The sequence below is a fragment of the Pseudopipra pipra genome, chromosome 15, assembly GCF_036250125.1.
Source record: "Pseudopipra pipra isolate bDixPip1 chromosome 15, bDixPip1.hap1, whole genome shotgun sequence".
Lineage (NCBI taxonomy): Eukaryota > Metazoa > Chordata > Aves > Passeriformes > Pipridae > Pseudopipra > Pseudopipra pipra.
The window spans coordinates 13,770,080-13,787,815 of record NC_087563.1 but is presented as its reverse complement, the minus strand read 5'-3'; the positions used below and the strand labels follow the sequence as shown (position 1 = coordinate 13,787,815).

At 58.2% G+C, this 17,736-nt stretch overlaps 2 protein-coding genes across 2 annotated transcripts; one reads left to right on the top strand and one right to left on the bottom strand.

The window, feature by feature from the left end:
• The first annotated feature begins 2,728 nt into the window (after nt 1-2,728).
• On the top strand, nt 2,729-6,596 carry LOC135422657 (cationic amino acid transporter 2-like). Its single transcript, XM_064672021.1, has 8 exons — nt 2,729-3,414; nt 3,525-3,680; nt 3,937-4,105; nt 4,374-4,510; nt 4,898-5,120; nt 5,586-5,722; nt 5,849-5,951; nt 6,082-6,596. The coding sequence occupies exons 1-8, from the start codon at nt 2,808-2,810 to the stop codon at nt 6,443-6,445; spliced, it is 1,896 nt and encodes a 631-aa protein (XP_064528091.1). The 5' UTR covers nt 2,729-2,807; the 3' UTR covers nt 6,446-6,596.
• A 1,707-nt stretch (nt 6,597-8,303) lies between these two features.
• CCDC69 (coiled-coil domain containing 69) lies at nt 8,304-17,736 on the bottom strand. The gene is made up of 9 exons (XM_064672018.1): nt 17,467-17,736; nt 12,472-12,541; nt 11,912-12,072; nt 11,654-11,729; nt 11,390-11,463; nt 11,054-11,155; nt 10,741-10,860; nt 10,416-10,513; nt 8,304-10,242 (listed from the first exon to the last, which is right to left on the bottom strand). The coding sequence occupies exons 1-9, from the start codon at nt 17,512-17,514 to the stop codon at nt 10,074-10,076; spliced, it is 918 nt and encodes a 305-aa protein (XP_064528088.1). The 5' UTR covers nt 17,515-17,736; the 3' UTR covers nt 8,304-10,073.

Here is a 17,736-nt window from a genome sequence, read left to right as displayed (position 1 = left end):
CAGTCCCCGCCTGCCGTGGCAGCGGGGCCAGGGACACATCCCACACCCGCTGCCACGCCAGACCTCAGCCAGGTGCCCGCGGTGCAGGGGGACCCAATGCCGCCCCGCAAAAGCACCCTGCCCCTGGCCCGGTATGGGGAAGGGGCTCACTTGGCACAACAGCCCCACCGGTGGGTGCAGGGGCCGTGTGCCAGCAGCGGCGACAGGCACAGTGCCAGGCAATGCCGGTGATTGCACTTCAGCTACGGAAACTTTATCCCCATCCATCCCACCCCCCGCTGTGGTTTCCTGGTGAATGCCAGGAGCAGGGTTCCCCACTGCCTCCCGGGCTGGTCCTGTTGTCAGCCACGTCCCCCCTTTTCCTGGGTGGGAAATGTGCAACCTTGACCCTCTGCAAGAGCTGGAGGAAGGAAGGGTGAGGTTGGCACCCCAGGACCTGATTAACGGGGAAAGTGCTGAGCGAGGCTCTGCAATGAGCATCCATGGGGCAGGACCAGAGCTGGCACAGGGAGCTGGTTTTCCCCCACACCTTCCCTCCAGTGCTGCAGACACAGGGATGAGAGGACCTTGCAGCACAGTGTGAGTGCAGATACTGAGCCTCTCTGGGATGCTCCTGTCAGGCTGTACTGCTGCCTGCAGTGCCCTGAGGCCGTTTCTTTCCCTGCCTCACCCACCTCCTTCTTTGCCACCACCCTTTGCCCCAGCCAACAAAGAAGCTGCAGCAGGGCTGGAGGAGCTGTTGGGCCTCCCCAGGAGCCACAGGCAGTGGTGTCTGTGCTCTGGCTGACACCAGATAAAACTAAGGGACTCCTGGAGATGCTGAAGGTTGCTGGTGTGTAACTTTTCAGGCATCCAAGCCCTGGTGGTACCCACTGGCTTGAGCAGCTCTCTGGAGCTGTATGGCATCTGAGCTGCTCAGCCCTGCCTGTCCTGGGCAGCAGGGACCCCAGGCTGGCTGTGACATACCTGTCCTGCAGCCACAGGGCTGTGCTCCCCTGGAGGCAGCCTGGGAGGAGGAGACCCTCGTGGCCAGCTAGCACTGGCTGCTCCTTGGTGCCCCGTTTTTGTCTCAGGGCAATGTTCCCTTGGGCTGGCATTGATGTCTGGAGACCTCACTCATGTGAGACGGCGTGGGTGACAAGCATGGCTTTGTTCACCCTGCACTGTAGTGTGGGACAACAGCCCTGCTCTCCTCCCTGTGACCCTGGCTGTGCCATGGTGTGCCAAGCACCTCTGCCCCAGAAGTGTTAGCCCAGCAGCTCACAGGGTGCTCTTGGGGATGTGGGGCTGCCCCATGCAGCCAGGACAAGGCAGCCCTGTGGCTAGAGCGTATACCTATGCTTTAGATGCTCTGGATCCTTCCTTGCTTTGCTCCTGCATGGCTGATGCTCCCTTCCTCTGCTCCTTGGAAGCTGAAAGCTAGAGGATGTGCTGAACCACATCCTAAGAGGGTTTTGTCTCCAAGTACTGTAAGCGGACTCAGCCTGAGCGCTATCTACAATAAAATCAAAGTTAGCTCTTCACCCCAAACACCATCTGCCAGCCTCTCCTTAGAGCCCAGAGTTGGTCCTCTTCTCCCAAGAAGCTGATAACCAGCCAGGCCACATTGTTGCTTCTCTCATGGCCTCTCCCTGCCAGGAGCAGCCCTGCAGAACAGCCTTGCTGGTGCCCAAGGACACTCATGTGACTTACTGACCCCAAGCAGCCTTACCTGGGACCCCCATCTACACAGCCCTGTGCCTTCATTTAAGCCCAGCCCTTGATTTATCCCAGCTCCCGCTCACACTCTGCTGCTCAGCCCCTGTGGGATGCACCCTGGCAGTGTCCAAATATCGGGGAAGTGCAGGTAGCTTCAGGACTTTGGTTCTGGAGCTGCAGCTGCACACGCTGCTGCAAACATCCCATGGAGCTGGGTTTGCGCTCCTCTGCCTCACTGCTGCGGCCAATTCTGGGACCTGCTCACCTTCCTCTGTGTCCCCCAGGGACATCTCAGCCTGGGTACAGTCACAGCTGTAGGTACATGCACCCCTGCACCCAAACCTGGCCACGTTTCTGTTCCTTTCTGCCTGGATTTTTTCTAAAACCATCTCCACAGACGGAGATGTGGGTCCTGGTGCAAGGGACTGGGGACAGAGGGAAGGGGTTCCCCCTTCCACCTGCCCAGGCAGCTTGGAAAAGTGAACTAAACTCCCTCAATAATGCCCCTGAGCCTATTAGCATTGCAGGCTGTGTGTATGATTTGGAAGGCGTTGTGGGAAAAATATTTCTGCATAGATTTCCCATTGTGCAGCCCGGAGTGGTGGTCAGCAGGGGGAGGGCCGGGACACTCCCAAAAGGGATTTAAGGGGGGAGTGTAAGGGGGCTGCCTGGTGCTCGTCCTCCTCACCAGCTTGCCACTGGAGTAGTTTGCCCCAAGGATGGCCGGAGTAAGTAGTTTGTTTGCAGGAGAAGGGAAAATCCTCAGGGCGAGATGCCCAGGGCAGGATGGGTGTTGTGCAGTGGATGGGTGCTGCTAGGGGGGTGGGAAGGCAGCAGCCCCTCACCTCTAGGAGATACAGGATTTGTCCTGGAGACTGGGGCTCCCTGTGCCACAGGATTTACAGCACCCCATCCTGTGTGTGGGGCACTACCCCGGGGTGGTCCCTGTCCCCTCCGGCTCCACACCACAGCAGGGATTGCATGGCCCTGTGTCGCCCGTGCCGCAGGGATGTGCCACGTACAGCCAGTAAGTAGCAGGTTATGGAATTCTGAGTGTGTGGCACAGGCTTTGCTTTGCTCTGGGGTAACCTGGAGGGCCTGGCAGCACCATGGCATATGGAGCCACGCATCCCCTGTTCTCCAGTCCTGGGAACTCCTGGGAAAGGGCTGTTTTTCTGGCAGAGAACAGGCAGCACCCGGGGAGTCCAGAAAGCCAGAAAGCACTGTGTGCATGGTGGGAGCTGCAAGGAAAACATTCAGGCTGGGTTTGGGTCACACCCCAGGGTGGTCAGTGCCCGTGGGACAGCAGTATCTTCATTGCCTGCTGCTTTCCTCTCCCACAGACGCTATGCTGGGGCTGCCTACGCTCTGTTCCAAAGATGCTTTCCCGCAGAAAACAAGTGCCAGGCAGCTCAGAGGGCTCCAGCCTCCGCCGCTGCCTCTCCACCGTGGACCTCATTGCCCTGGGAGTGGGCAGCACCCTGGGGGCTGGGGTCTATGTCCTGGCAGGGGAAGTGGCTAAGACCAGCTCTGGCCCGAGCATCGTCCTTTCCTTCCTGATTGCAGCTGTGGTGTCTGCCCTGGCAGGGCTGTGCTACGCCGAATTCGGGGCCCGGGTGCCCCTGGCTGGGTCTGCCTATCTCTACAGCTACATGACCGTGGGCGAGCTGTGGGCTTTCGTCGCTGGGTGGAATCTGCTGCTGTCCTACATCATCGGTACAAGGCCCTTTTGATCCCTCCACCTTTGCTGTGTTGGTGGCTTTCCTGGGTGTCATTTGAGACCTCCCAGGACCACCATCACTGCCCCAGATGTCACCTCTCCACAGGTACTGCCAGTGTTGCCCGGGCCTGGAGTGCTACCTTCGACCAGCTCCTCGGCAAGAAGATGGGGAGGTTTTTGGGTGCTCATGCGGCCATGAGCTCTGTGGGGCTGGCAGAGCACCCAGATGCCTTTGCTGCTGGCCTGGTGGTCCTGCTGGCAGGTAGGATGCCTCCCCCTGTGCCACCCTCCATCAGGTAGGATAAGCTCCTCACCCCAGTGTGGGCTCTTCAGGATTGTGCTGACCTCTCTGAGGCTTTGCCGGTTCCCTGAGCAAAGAATGGGGAACAGAAGGGGGATCTGGGGAAATCTGCAGGTCCTCCTGACTCTACCACTGTCCCCCCTTTTCTGCCCTCCCCAATAATGTCTACCCTGGTGTCATCCAGGGGCTCGGCCAGTTTTAGTTTTTTCTTCTCCAGGGCTTCTTTCCTTTGGAGTGAAGGAGTCCACCATGGTCAACAAAGCTTTCACAGCTCTCAACGTGCTCATCCTCCTCTTCATCACAGTGAGTGGCTTCATCAAAGGTGACCTGAGCAACTGGAAGCTCAGGGAGGACGACCTGCCACGGGCAGCTTCCCATGAGAATGGGTATGAGGGGCTCTGCTCTCCCTGTGCTGACTTCAGGGTGGGGATGGGTGTGGCTGGGTCACCCCCCTAATGCTTTATCCCAGGAAATCCTGCTTTCTCCCATTTCTTCCTGCCCTGGTGGCAATGTGTCAAAGAGCCAAAGTCCTGAGCCCTGCTGTGTTGATGCTAAGGGGCTGAGCAGGTTGGATGGACTGTTCAGCCTGACCCCCTCCTGGGACCACATTGCACTGACACCCCTGCACTGCCTGACTCTTCCTCCTCCTCCCAGGAACCAGTCCATGGCCAACAACATGACCAGTGCCTTTGGGGTGGGAGGCTTCATGCCCTATGGTTTCACTGGGACCTTGGCTGGAGCCTCTACCTGTTTCTATGCCTTTGTTGGATTTGACTGCATTGCTACCACGGGTAAGTGAGGTGGGGGTGATGCCGGTGGGACCCTCCCCCGAAGGCAGGGGGCCAAAGCAGTGACTGTCCCCACAGCCCTGGGAGCTGGTATAGGGCTGCGAACAGGCACATTCCCAGCTCTGTGCTGCAGACGCCCTCTCCTGCCCTCTGTGCTCAGAGGAGGAACTACAAGAGTCCACGTGGCATATCTGGGCTAATCCTGAAGCAGAGACATTCCCCATCCCTATATCCCTGGAGGCCGGGAGGTCTAGTGGTCCTTGCTAGAAGGTCTCTGTGTCCCCTCTCATGGAGGGATATAGGATATACTCCCCAGCCTGAGCTGGGCACTTAGCATGCTGTGCACATTAAATGAGCATCTGCTCCTACAGTTGAACTTGTCTTTCCCAGGAGAAGAAGTGAGGAACCCGCAGAGATCCATCCCCATGGGCATCATCCTCTCCCTCCTCATCTGCTTCCTGGCATACTTTGGGGTGTCTGCCGCCCTCACCCTGATGATGCCCTACTACCTCCTGGACACCATGAGCCCACTCCCAGTGGCTTTTCAGTATGTTGGCTGGAGCAGTGCAAAGTACACTGTGGCTGCAGGGTCACTGTGTGCCCTGACAACCAGGTGAGAGGCATCCTCTGATGGCAGTTCTGTGATTAAGAACAAGGTTGCACTGGAGTTTTAACACATCCGGGAGCTATTCTCAGCCCCTTCCTTCTGATTGCCCTGCTTGGCCAAAATCCCTCAGCCCTTCCCCACAAACTCTGTACCCTCTTGATCAAGGAGAGCAGCCAAACCCCCGGCATTCTGCTTTGAGCCCAAAGCTGGAGGGAGTAGTCAGATGGCACTGTGACCACAGGAGTGGGCTGGGGTGTTCTGGCATGCACAGGGCTCCTCGAGACTGCGGACATCTCTTCCCCAAATACTGCCCATCATCTGGTGGTGAGGAAGGTGATGGTCTTGTCAGAGTGGTCTTGAGAAGGTCATAGACTATACAGAGTAATGGGAGCTCCCGTGGAGGAGCAAAAGACAGGATGGCACCTCCTGGATTCCTGCTGTCTTTTCCCCCATCTCCTCCCCTTCCTGCAGCCTCCTGGGCTCCATGTTCCCCATGCCACGGATCCTGTATGCAATGGCTCGAGACGGGCTCCTCTTCAAACCCCTGGCCAAAGTTAGTCGCCGTCAGTGCCCGGTGGTGGCAACGCTGGTGTCTGGAGGATTGGCAGGTGGGTGAGTGGTTGGGTTACTCTTAACCTTGAGCAGGGCTTGGTGGGTGTCCTCTCTCTCTCCCTAGCTTACCAGTAGCTGTTTGATCTCTGCTGGGAGGCTGAGAGGGCCTCTTGTCCCCGCAGCTCTCCTGGCCCTTCTCTTCAACCTGAAAGCCCTGGTGGACACGATGTCCATTGGCACACTGCTGGCCTACTCCATGGTGGCTGGCTGTGTGCTGCTGCTCAGGTGAGACTGCTGGGGACACGGGACAGGGCTCACCCAGCTTCTGATGTGCCCATGTCTGGGACAAGGCTCTGGCCTGAGTGCACTGCAGGTGCAAACTCATGTGCCTTGACATCCAATATCTGCCCCTCAGATATCGGCCTGGACCCAGCACTTGGGACAATCCTGTGAGGAAGGTCCCAGCTGTGCAGCTCTGGTGGGACCACCTTGTCCGGCCACCCCTGCATCCCACCCCACGTTCCTCCTCTGCAGTGGCCTGGGCTCTGACAGCCGTAGGTGCGCTCAGGAGTGATGGATGGGCTTTACAGGGACCCAGCGTGGGGGGCCCACGGGGGACATCTCAGGCAGGTTCCTGCTCAGTGAAAACCACCCAGCAGGATGCAGGATCTGCCTGGCTCCTTCCTGCCCTCTCCCCATTACCACACAGCTGGCTACCCCAATGGGATCTTGGGAAACCTCAAGCTTCTTCTGCTTCCCAGACTGGAGAGAAAAGTTAAACCCATCATGAAAAGACACCCAGCCCTGTCTCCCCGTTGTCCTTTGTCCCACCATGGCAGCCTGGGTGCTGCATCACAGGAGAGGGATGGTCCTTGCCTGGGGAAGTGCTGCCCTGACACACTGCCGTGGTCCCTCCACAGCTGCCCTGGTCTGTGCCCTGAGCTGGGTGAGCACTGCTGGGCTGCCCTGCCTGCGGGCTGGGGGTGCCTGGTGCATTGCAGCTCTGGCTCTGCCTCTCTTGGGAATTCTGGCTACAGCTCTGCTCATCTGGAGGCAGCCTCAGAGCTGGGACAGAGCATCCTTCATGGTGAGCACTCAGCCCAGTCCTAGGGACGTCCCCATGGAGAAAGAGTGATGTGGCATTGGGGGGTGTTCCCTCTGCTTTAGGTCAGGCAGATCTTTGCCGCATCCACCTTAATAAAGCACTGCTGGAGGCAGCATGCAACTCATAGGGTTTTCCATAGGGACCATGAAGGCTGCCTGGTTCTTCCCCTCATATCCTGCAGGCTGAAGGGACACCTTCTGCAGTCCCTAATGAGTCCAGTGCCTGCTGCAGGAATCAGAGATGCTCTTCAGTAAAAAGATACTTGGCCTTGACACACTGGTTTTCTGCCTCCCCCCTCAAATCCTGCAGTAGCTCCTGCCCCAGTGCAGGACATGTAAACCAAACCACCCTCCACAGTCTGCAGTCCCAGCTTGGCTCTCTAAGCCTCACAGCCAGGCTGGGCTTCCCCTCACCTGTCAGCAACTAGCCAAAGCAGCAAAGAGCTGAATTTAGCTGCGAACCCTCCCGTCTGCAGGCCAGCTCGTGCCTCTGGGAGAAGGGAAGACCCTATTCCCTTGTGCTTTGTCCCTGCAGGTTCCCTGCCTGCCCTTCCTGCCGATCCTCAGCATCTCCATCAACAGCATCCTGATGGCCCGGCTCAGCGCGGCCGCCTGGCTGCGGTACCTACTCTGGATGGCTGTCGGTAAGCACGGCCACCCCTGAGCTCCTGGAGCTGGCAGCAGCCTCTCTGGGTGAAGCTCTGGTGGTCTGAGAGCCTGTGGCACTGATGCTGCTCAGAGCAGTGGTGGGCGAGAGAGGAGATGCTGAACTTCAATGTCCAGGGGTGGTGGGAGCACCGTGTCCTCTGGTACAGGGCCCAAAGGAACGGGAAGGGGTGAGCACACTGTGGTTGGGAGCGGATGGAAGAGAAACACTCCATACACACCTTATTCTATCTGTTCCCAGGTTTCCTTATTTACTTTGGCTATGGGATCTGGCACAGCACTGAGGGCCATTGGCCTGAAGGGGCAGCTCCCTGGGAGCCACCGGGAAGCACAGCCAGGGAAGTGGCTCTGGAGCCCTGTGGGACTGCCCTGTGCCCATCTGCTCCGGGGCAATAAAAGGCTCATCCCTGAGTGCCTGGCTCCCTCCATCCTGTGCCCAGGGGCAAGGAGGCCCCTTGGGCTGAGGGTCCTGTCCTGCAGAGGGGGACAGCCCTGCCACAGCTGCAAGAGCTGCTTCCCCTTGGTCTGGTGAACCTCCCTGAGCAACCCAAATCCTTACAGTGAGCCTCTGCAGAAGGAGTTCTGTTTGGAGAGGATAAAGCAAACAAATGCTTTTGCTGCTGTTATTGGGTTGTGCATTTTTTTTTTACCTTTGAAATCTCTCTGTGCAGGGGCCCATTGTCCCTCTGGCCCCTTGCCCACTCTGGTCCCTCAGCTGCTCACAATGGACCAAAGGCTTCTCGTGGTGCCCTGACCCTTCATGTTGCCCAGGCACCCTGAGTCAGGCAGGGCTGACCTGCCTGTCCCCCCTTGACTGCCAAGGTACTTCCTGGTCCAGGCTTTTTCCTCCTTACCGTGGGCAAGTCCTTCTCTGCACTCATTTATTCCTCCTTCTCATTTCCCAGTGCTCCCCTTTCCCAGAACCAGGCACATTTCTCCAGGTCACACACAGGATCTGCCTTTGGGGTGGTGGGACATGGTACCAGGTGTCCAGAGCAGGATGCCAGACCCCACCAACCTCATCTCCTTTTCCCAGAGATCCTGTCCCCTTCAGATACAAACAGGAAGGATTTCCTGTGGCATCTTCTGCTTTGGTGCTACAGCACCTGGCATGTCCCCCTGCATCCCTGAGCTTGCTGGGCAAAGCTAGAAGGTGCCCCAACACCCATCCCCAGAGCCAAGGAGATGCTTGGATGATGCATGGAGCAGTAGGTGCCCTGGGGGGACGTTTCTGACAAAACAGGCGCCCCTATTCCCCCTCTGGGCACCTCGTGGAGGTGTGTGGGTAAGAGCTGGACCCCACATCCGTGTTGCCTTCCTGGCTGCCTCATTCAGCTGCTCTTTTCCTGATAAGGGTCAGCACAAAGGACGGAAGTGGCTGTTGCAGTGGCCCTGCTGCCTTGGCAGGGCTGGGAGGTTCGGGGTCTGCTCTGTGCTGGGGAGCCCATTGAAATGAATGAAAAGAGGGAAGGAGCAGGAAAAGAGGGATCAGCTGTAGGGACCTCCTCTGGGGCTCCCTTGTTGTGTCTTTGTGGGGCCTGCTCCCACCCTCCCCATCTTCCCACCACACTGGGTTCAGAGCACACAGCTCCACTCTGGGATGTTCCTGCACCAGTTACCAAAACCACTGACATGGAATTCTTGAGGCTGCTGCTTCTTACAAACTTGTAATTGTTACAGCCAGTAGCACGTTGGCCTGGTGCACACACACACACGTACACACACACACGCACACACACACACACGCACACCCCTGGCTAAACAGCCCTGGGGAGGGGACAGGCCAGTGACAGCCCCGGAGCAGTGACTGTCCCACCACACTCGTGCACCCAGTGGAAAGTGCTTGTGTGCATCCAGCCCTGACCCACAGCCATGCTGGCAGCATCTTCCCTGATGGGGATGCACTGGCTCAGAGCAGGATGTGACCTGCTGAAGCCTGCTGTCCCTTGGGAGGATGCTCTGCTCCCCATATGTGCAGCCCTGGCACGCAGCCTCTGCCCAGCTTTGGGGCAGGAGATGGGGTTGGTGGTGCTGCTGATGGGCAGTGGGGACAGGGAGGGCTTGGGGTCTTTGTGGCAGTGAGCAGGGACACACACGGGCTGTAGGAGCAACCCCTGGGAGACATTTGCTGAAGGTGATGGAGGTGATGGGAGGAGGAGGGCAGGGATGGGAGCCCTGCCTACAGAGGTACCTTAACGCCATGTTCCCAGTGCCCTCCTCATCCTCGCAGTGCTCATCCCCATCCTAGTGAGCACCTCATCATCCTCGCCTCACGCCCTGGGCAGCAATGGTGCTGGTTATGCTCAGAGCCAAGCGCTGGGTCAGATCGGCCCAATGCAAGCCTATGTGTCCTGGCTGACCCCTTTCACCCCCAGACTGCCACCAGAGGAAGGGGTGCAGGGATGGCACAGGCGGGTGGCCAGGGTCCCTCTGCAGCTCCGCACGGGCCGGGGAAAGGCAGGCGCAAGTGTCCTGTGAAATGCTCCATTACTCCGGTCCGACGGGACACCCCGAGGGCTCGGCTGGCCCGGAGCCTTGCCCTGGCTGGGGGGCACTTGTGAGACCAGCCCTGGGCTCACACAGCTGGGGAAAGCCCCGGCAGCCCCCCTGGCAGCACGCAGTGCTATGGGTGCTGTGCTACGTGGCGATGAGGGGCACCTCGCTGGCAGCCAGGGGGAAGGGGGTGCCGTCCCCCCCGTTGAGCACACGGTACAGCAGCTCCTCCTTCTCACGGTGAGCTTGATCCCGCAGCTGTGCCTCCTTCTCCAGCGCCCCGCGGGCAGCCTGTAGCTCCTCAGACAGCTGCCTGTGGGCAGATGGCACGTGCTGCCGGAGCCGCTGGGAAAAGCGCCCGCCAGCCCCTCAGCTCCCTGCAAAGCACCCGGTGCCACCACAGGCTGTGAGGTGTTCCCCCCACTGCCACCCGTCCCCCCACTGGAGGTGCCACCAGTGCAGTGGGCACGTGGGACCAGCACTTACCTTGCCATGACCAAGTGGTTCTGGGTGCGAACTTGCAGGTCCTCGTTCTCCTGCTGGAGAGTTTTCACCTTCTCCTCCAGCAGAAGGTTCTTCTCTTCCTGGAAGAGGGGCATGAGGGTGAGGAGGGACCACCTCTGAACAGTCCCTCCCCTCCCCTTGTGGGGAACATTGGCTTGGTGGCATTGCACCCACATCCCCTCCCCACTCCAAGACAGGAACCAGGCTCCATCCACCTTCACTCCAGCTGCAATTTCTGGGCAGAATTTAAGTGGGGAGAAGAGTTGAAAAGAGGAAAGCCCACCTGCAACCTCCACTTTCAACCCACCACGTTCTCCAGGTGCAGCAGCTTCTTATCCAGGCCATGGATGTGCTCATTCTTCATCTCGATGACGAAGTGCAGGCTCTCCAGCTCCTGCTCCCAGAAGGGGCTGGGGCTCCCATACTCCTGCAGGGCCATCACTTGTGTTCAAGGGACCTCAACGGCATGTGCACCTCCCAATGACAGGCTTTGCTTCCCCCTTCAGCTGTCCTGTGCTCCCACCTGGTTCCAGCCCCCCTGCCAGGGTCCATCAGAGAATTCACCTGGCTTTGAGTCAGCACCCCAGAGCAAGCCCCCTCCCTGACACCCCTCCCCACACCTGGATGTGCTTCTTGTAGTCTGTGCTCGAGAGTGACTCTTCCACCCGCTTCATCTTCTCCTGGAAGGATTTCAGCTGGGAATTCAGTGCTTGAATTGTCTCCTAGGGCAGCCAGGGAAAAACCAGGATGAGAGGTATCTGGGATTTCTTCCTGAGCCAGAGCACTGCTCTGCTATGGTGCCCAAATAACTCCAGGGCTGGAGGAGCTGGCGTGGACTCTGGGCACACCAGGGACCGAGATGGCCACTGAGGAGCATGGGGCACCATGGCAGAACCAGCAGCTGGTGCTCAAGCCCTCCACAAGCACCCCTTCCCCAGGGATTTCTCCACAGGTACCTGTAAGGCCGCCTGGGACCTGTGGTGGGACTCTGCCAGCAGCAGCTTCTCCTTCTCATGTGCTCTCTGGAGCTCTGCAAGGGGGACACGAGCTGAATGTCACTGGTTTGGGGACATTGGGGCAGCAAGCCCCACCTGAGCCCCACAATTCTGGGGAGCAGGGGAGCAGCACTCCTGCAACTCTGCAGGCAGCCAGAGGGGCACTGGCAGTATGGGAGGAGAGGACAGGAGGGCTGCAAAGAGCCCTGCTGCCCTGACATGCACCTTGCAGGGTCTCCGTGTGCTCTCTCCTCAGGGCATCAAACTGTTCCTTCAGCTCCAGCTCTTTTGCCTTTTCCACCTGGGAAGCAGGGAGATGACAAACACCAGCTTAAGGGATGCAGAGCCACACCACTTCGGGCTTCCTAACATTTTCCTAACCCCTTCCTTCTCCCAGCATGTGCCAGGTCTGTGATCATGGCCTGGGAAGTCCTGGCTGGCCCCCAGCTGCTGCCCCCAGCAGCACATGCCTTTCCGACCAACCTGGATGTGAATGTCCTGGATGATGCTTGTGGTGCCTGCCCGGCCAGCATCTTGCAGCTGCTCCTCCTCCTCCTGGCCTTGGAGGAATCTTGCACTTTCTGTCCACTCCTCTGGCAGCACTGCCTTCTTTTTCCTGTCCTCAGAAAGCAGGGAGGCATCGGCTGCAAGACAAACACGGCTGAAACAGCACTGGCCACATCCTGTACCCAGGCTGCTTGGACATCCTGGGCAGCCAACCTGCCAGCACGGTGGCCAGCCCTGTGCTCCTCCCACTGGACTAATACCTCCCTCCATCTCACTGGTCCAAATAGCACTAATTGGGGTGGTGCTGGCAGGCTCAGAGAGGATACAGAGCTTGTTAGGCCTCCTGTCCTGGGGGTGACCTCTCTGATTGAGAGGATGGGATGCCATTGGCTCTAGGATGCCATTCTCTCTGGGATACCCTGTCTGCCCTCCTGTACCACCTGCAGCCATCGTCCCCATCCTCCCCAGCCCTGTGCAGGCTGCTTAATATCACACTGAGAAAGCACAGCAGGGGTAAAACACACTTTTTGTCTCACCATTCTCTGTCTTCAAGGCTGTGAGCTCCTGGGAAGCCGATCCCCTCTGCTGCTGGGCTTTTAGCTGTCTCTGGCAGAAAGAGAAGGGGCTGGAGCACGGGGGGACAAAGGGGGCGTCTGCAGGCAGAGGACACCCTGCACTGAGCACTCTTCAGTCCTGCTAAAACACAGGTGCCCGAGCAGCAGTGGGCCCTCCTCAGCCCCCTGCCCTCTCCCAGCCCTGAACATCCATGGGAGTGCATGTGCTGCCCATCAGTCAGCCTCAAGCTCATGCCACTTCCCTGCATCCCAGACACTTCACCGTGCAGCACTCAGCTGGAAAACCTGGGGGATGCTCATAACTCTTCCCCCTCCGCCCCCCCCCCCCCCCCCCCCGACATGGTGCTGGGGCAAAATAGACTCCAGCAGCAAAACATTGGGTGGGGAGAGCAGGCAGCACTTGGCAGGGCATCGGCTGTGGCACTGCCTTGCCACCCTCCTCCTGTCCTGGGATGCTCAGGGTCTCTGGCACCTTGCAGTCCCCCAAACACACCCCTTTGCCAGTGCATCACACAGCTGGGCTTTGACACATCCCATGCTGGAGCAGGAGTGAGAAATGAAACATAACCATAAATCAGAGGCGATGCAGACCCTGTGCAGGGCTGGCAGCAGGCGAGGGCTGGCGGTGGCCAAGCAATGACCTCAGGAGCGCAGGAATGTGCCGCTCAGCCCCGCGCTCCCGCACACTCCCACTGCTGCCACGGGGCTGAGATAACCCAGAGCCAGGAGCTGCCTCCAGCAACACAGCTCCGTGGGATGCCTTCCAGCCCTGCATGGGTTTAATTTAGTCACTTGGAGGGGAGGAGAGAAAAAAAAAAAGAAGTGGATATATTTTTATCAGTTGCTGAAAGATAGAAGCAAAGCTCGCCCGCTCTCACAGCTCGGCTTCACCGGCGCAGGGCGAGTCTGGCCCCCGATGCCCATCACCAGGTCGTGCTTCTGGGCAGAGGCACAGATGCACCATGGGTGAGAAAATCCACCTGCAGACACGTTGCTGCTCTCCAGCCCCTGGCAAAGCTGCCCCAAAAATACTGGTCCCTACCAAAGCCAGCCCTGCTTGCTGCCTGTGGGGAGCCGGAGACCCCCCTGTGCCAGCTGCTCCCCCACTGTCACAGCAGCGTGGCCAAATACAGCCAGATTAGGGAGTCTGGCTTGGGAAAAAAAGCAAGAGAAAGCAAACAGGCGTCCCTGCCTCTGCCTCCCCTGCAGCCCCCCTTCTGAAGCTGGAGGGAGGCGCAGTTCCAGAGAGCAGGAGAACTCTGAGCTGCTGGGAAGCCACGGCTTTATCTTCCCTTCTATGGCGTGAGCGGCCGTGGCGTTGAACGTGGCCCAGGAAACGTGGCGAGGAGGCACCCGGCAGTCAGGATTCACAGTGCTTGTTCTCCTTGTCCACACAGCTCACCCTGAAAATGTGGAGTGCCTTGGGGTGCTGCTGAGCCCCGACAGCTCTGCCTGCAAACGGCCCCCAGGGACCCCAACCTGTCCCCTGCACACACGTCATGCCAATGTGCATCTTCCTGCTATTTAATGTACCCATGTCCTGTGATGGGTTTTGGAGTGGGGGAGTGGGGGGAGAGAGGGAGGTGGATGAACAGTTGGGGCTCTGGAGGCCTGAGGGCATCACAGGAATCCCACACAGCAAAGGCTGTGTGTGGGAACCATCCTGACACAGGGGGGTCACACAGACCCCAGTTTGGATGATCTTAGCCTTTCTGCTAGCAGAATGCTGTTACCACCTACAGGAGGGACCCCCAAATCCCTCAAACCAAACCACCTCTGTTGCATGTGTCCTGCTCTCTGGCAAAGGACAGAGAGCCCAGGGCTGGTCACCTCCACAGCATGAGCAATGTCCCCAGCACAGATCCAGGGAACCTTCACCTCTCTCCCACACCCCAAGCCCAGTGGGATAGGGCTTTAGAGCCCCTTGGCATCTCAAGGAAGATGATTTGAGACACTGCACTGAGCCCAGAAATAGCTGAAGCGTGCAAGAGGTTCACCAGCATCAGCAGACAAGTCTAAATACTTGTCCTGAGGCTACGAGTGAGGCACCTTCCTACCTCTAGGAGCAATTAAAATAGTGTCTAGAGCTAATTATACTCCTAACCACTCCATTGTCCTTTGGGATAAAAGCTCCACTGCCAAAGCCAGGGTGAAAAGAAAAATGTGGCTGAAAGCACTGAAATATAGAGGCACCTTCTGCTGTTGCTTCCAGAGCAGCATGTGGCACCCGGGCCTCTGGTATCAGGCACATTTTAGAGAGCTGGAAAACAATCCTGGTATCCACTGTGTGTGAAAGGAGAAGGTTGGGAGTTGCTCCAGCTGGAACAACTTTGGCCAGGGGAAGAAGCAGCCTGAAACATCCTGCAGGTGGGGACCATCCGCAGCACGGCTTATCCTGTAAGGTCTTGGCATGGAAACCTCTGCCAAAAAATACTTTCCAGCTATGAAAAAACCAAAAGTATCTACGTTCCTAGAACTAAATATTTTTAATAGTCTGGAGTGGAACTGTTTATGGATGGATTAATCGGGATTTCCAGCAGGACCTGAGACATCTCCAAGGATGCCAGTGGTGTGGAGCACCGGTGCAGAGGCACAGCTGCAACCTCTGCTTCAGCTTAGCGTGAGGGGACTGTATTTTTCTTCCTCTTTTCCTGTTTTACAAGTACATTAAGCAATTCAACCATACAACCTAGCAAAGGAAATCACCAAGAGGCAGGAAATGAGTATTTAAATCCCGACTCTGCTCCTGGGGAGGAGGTTTTGCTTTGTGGCTGTGGAGAAGGGGGCCAGGATTTGGCCCATGACCCTAAAACCTCCCCAGAACCTGCAGCAGATGCACAGTGCTGCCAGAGCAATGCTGGCACAGGTTCGTGGGACCTGTCTTCGACTCTGCTACTGTTTTTCCTCCGGCAACGGCTGTGTTACAAGATGACTATCACCTCTCCTGCAGTCAGATCTGTACCGCAGACCATACGCAAACCCTTCACGTTGTTGCCAGCCCCGAGTTTTGCATCCTGCCCCCTCCCTGGCTCCTGCTGCTGTGTGTAGTTCCTATATCTTCAAAATATATTCATCCCAGCCCTGGAAGGTGGCCAAACCTCAGCCCTGATCTTTTGTGAAGGCGACTTGGTCTCTCTCACGCCAGGAGCACGACCAAAGGGCAAGCGGGGACCATGAGTGGCCAAGCATGGGTGGATGGAGCTGGAGAGGAAGGGAACTCCAGGGACAGTGTCCACAGCTCAGGGCTGGGTTCTGTCTGTACCTCCTTATCTCCTCGCTGCCCACAGACTGGTGCTGGAGAAGGATGAGGCTGCCAAGGCGACTCCCCCAGGGCACACAGCGGCTCCTGGAATTCCATCCGCCCATCGGATCCAGCCCAGCACCAGCTCCCCAAGGTCACCTACAACCTGGGACTGGCCCCAAAAGCCTCCACAGCCCCCAGCCCCATTACAGCCCCCAACCCCATGACCTGCACCTGCCTTCTGGCCAGGCTCACCCCTGGGGTTTGAGGTCTCCCACAAAACCCAAGCAACCCCAAGTGACCAGCTCTGCGAGTCCACCTATCAGCAGTGGGAGGTGAAGGTCTCCCACCCCGCCTTTTGGTACCTTAGAGACAAGAACATGAGCAGGAGCAGCCCCATGGCCTCCCTTACCCCTTTTAGCCATAACGGGGATTTTAGGTTCTACTTTCAGAATTAACCTGCAACTTAGTTACAGTAGGGCTGTTTTATGGTGCAGGAATCTCGGTGAGCAGGCCACAGGGCTGAGCAGAAGGGCTGGAGAGCAGGCAAGTGCAGGAAGGGAGGCGTCTGCAGGCAAATGACAAATTTCCGCATTTCGGTAAATGTGTGGCTTTCGATACCTGGGGCCTCAGGGCTGCTGTTTCTCCCTGTCCCATGCCCGTTCCTGTGAGTTCTCAGTGTCACAAACCAGCCCAGAAGTGTCTGATCTCATGACATAGCAAAGAGTGGGATTTTTTTTCCATGATGTGGAGAAGCGGCCAAGCCTTAAAGTGCTGTAAATAAAGGCACTCGCTGGCTGTGGGGCTGTGTGAGCTCTCTGTCTGCTCCCCCTGCACACCCCAGCAGTGGGTTCTGCTCCAGCCGTGTGGTCCCGGGTGGTTGGGCTCTCACAGCCGCCTCTGCAAGGGGCCAGGGGGCACAGCAGCACCACAGGGACTTTCTGCCTTCCCTCCAGCCCCTGCCACCCTCCAGTGATCACAACTCCCCGACACCAGTACAGCACATCCCACTGCATAAACAACTCCCAAGGCTGATGGTGGGGCACTATGGCAGCATGAGCACGTCAAATAACAATAACACAATAATAAAATGTTGATAATAATAATCAGCAGATAATTTCTAGATCTCAGCTCACGTAAGACTGCTGCACTGAGATCTGCAGAGCACTCAGAAGTGGTGCCTTCAGCACAAAGGGACACAACTTTTGGGACAAGGGAGGATGCTGCAGGAGGCTGGCAGAGGTCTAGCTGGGGGAACCCATCCCTTTCCTCTATGGGACAAGCATTTCCAACAGGCATTCTCATCCCAGATGCTGCACCCTCTGAAGTATGAACTTCCCCGTGATGTGGGGGTGAGCCCCAAGGGGTGCAGGAGGGTAGAGCAGCAGGGCAGGTCTCTGCCACCTCCCGCTGTTCCCGCTGCCAGCTCCCCCACCACAATGCCGGAGGGGTCCCACGCAGCCGGGGACAGCCGCACTGCCCGGCCCCGCCGCTCCCCGGGGCAAGGGGGACCCACGTTCCCAGCAATGCAAACCGCGCTCCCCACAAACATCAGCCCCACGCGAATCCCAGGTCCATCAAACCCCGGCAACACGTACACTGGGTCCCACGAGACCCCGGCCCCACGGACCCCGACCCCACGCGAACCCCGACCCCTCGCGAAGCCCAGCCCAAGCCCACCCCAGCCCAGCCCAAAAAGCCCCCGCAGCCGCTACCTCGGCACCGACGGGGCAGCAGCGCAGGGCGCTGCCGGTGCAGCCCATGGAGCCCCGGCGGGACCCGCTCAGCCGCGGGGCGCGGGGCGCGGCATCCCCCGGCGAGCGGCACCGGGAGGGACGGGACGGAATGGGACGGGACGGAATGGGACGGGACGAGCCGCCCCAACTGACAGGCAGAAAAAAATAATTAAAAAAAAAAATTAAAAAAAAAGTCCAGCAGCTGCTGACAGGCAGCGCCGGGAGAGGGTGCTCTGCACCCCCGAGCCG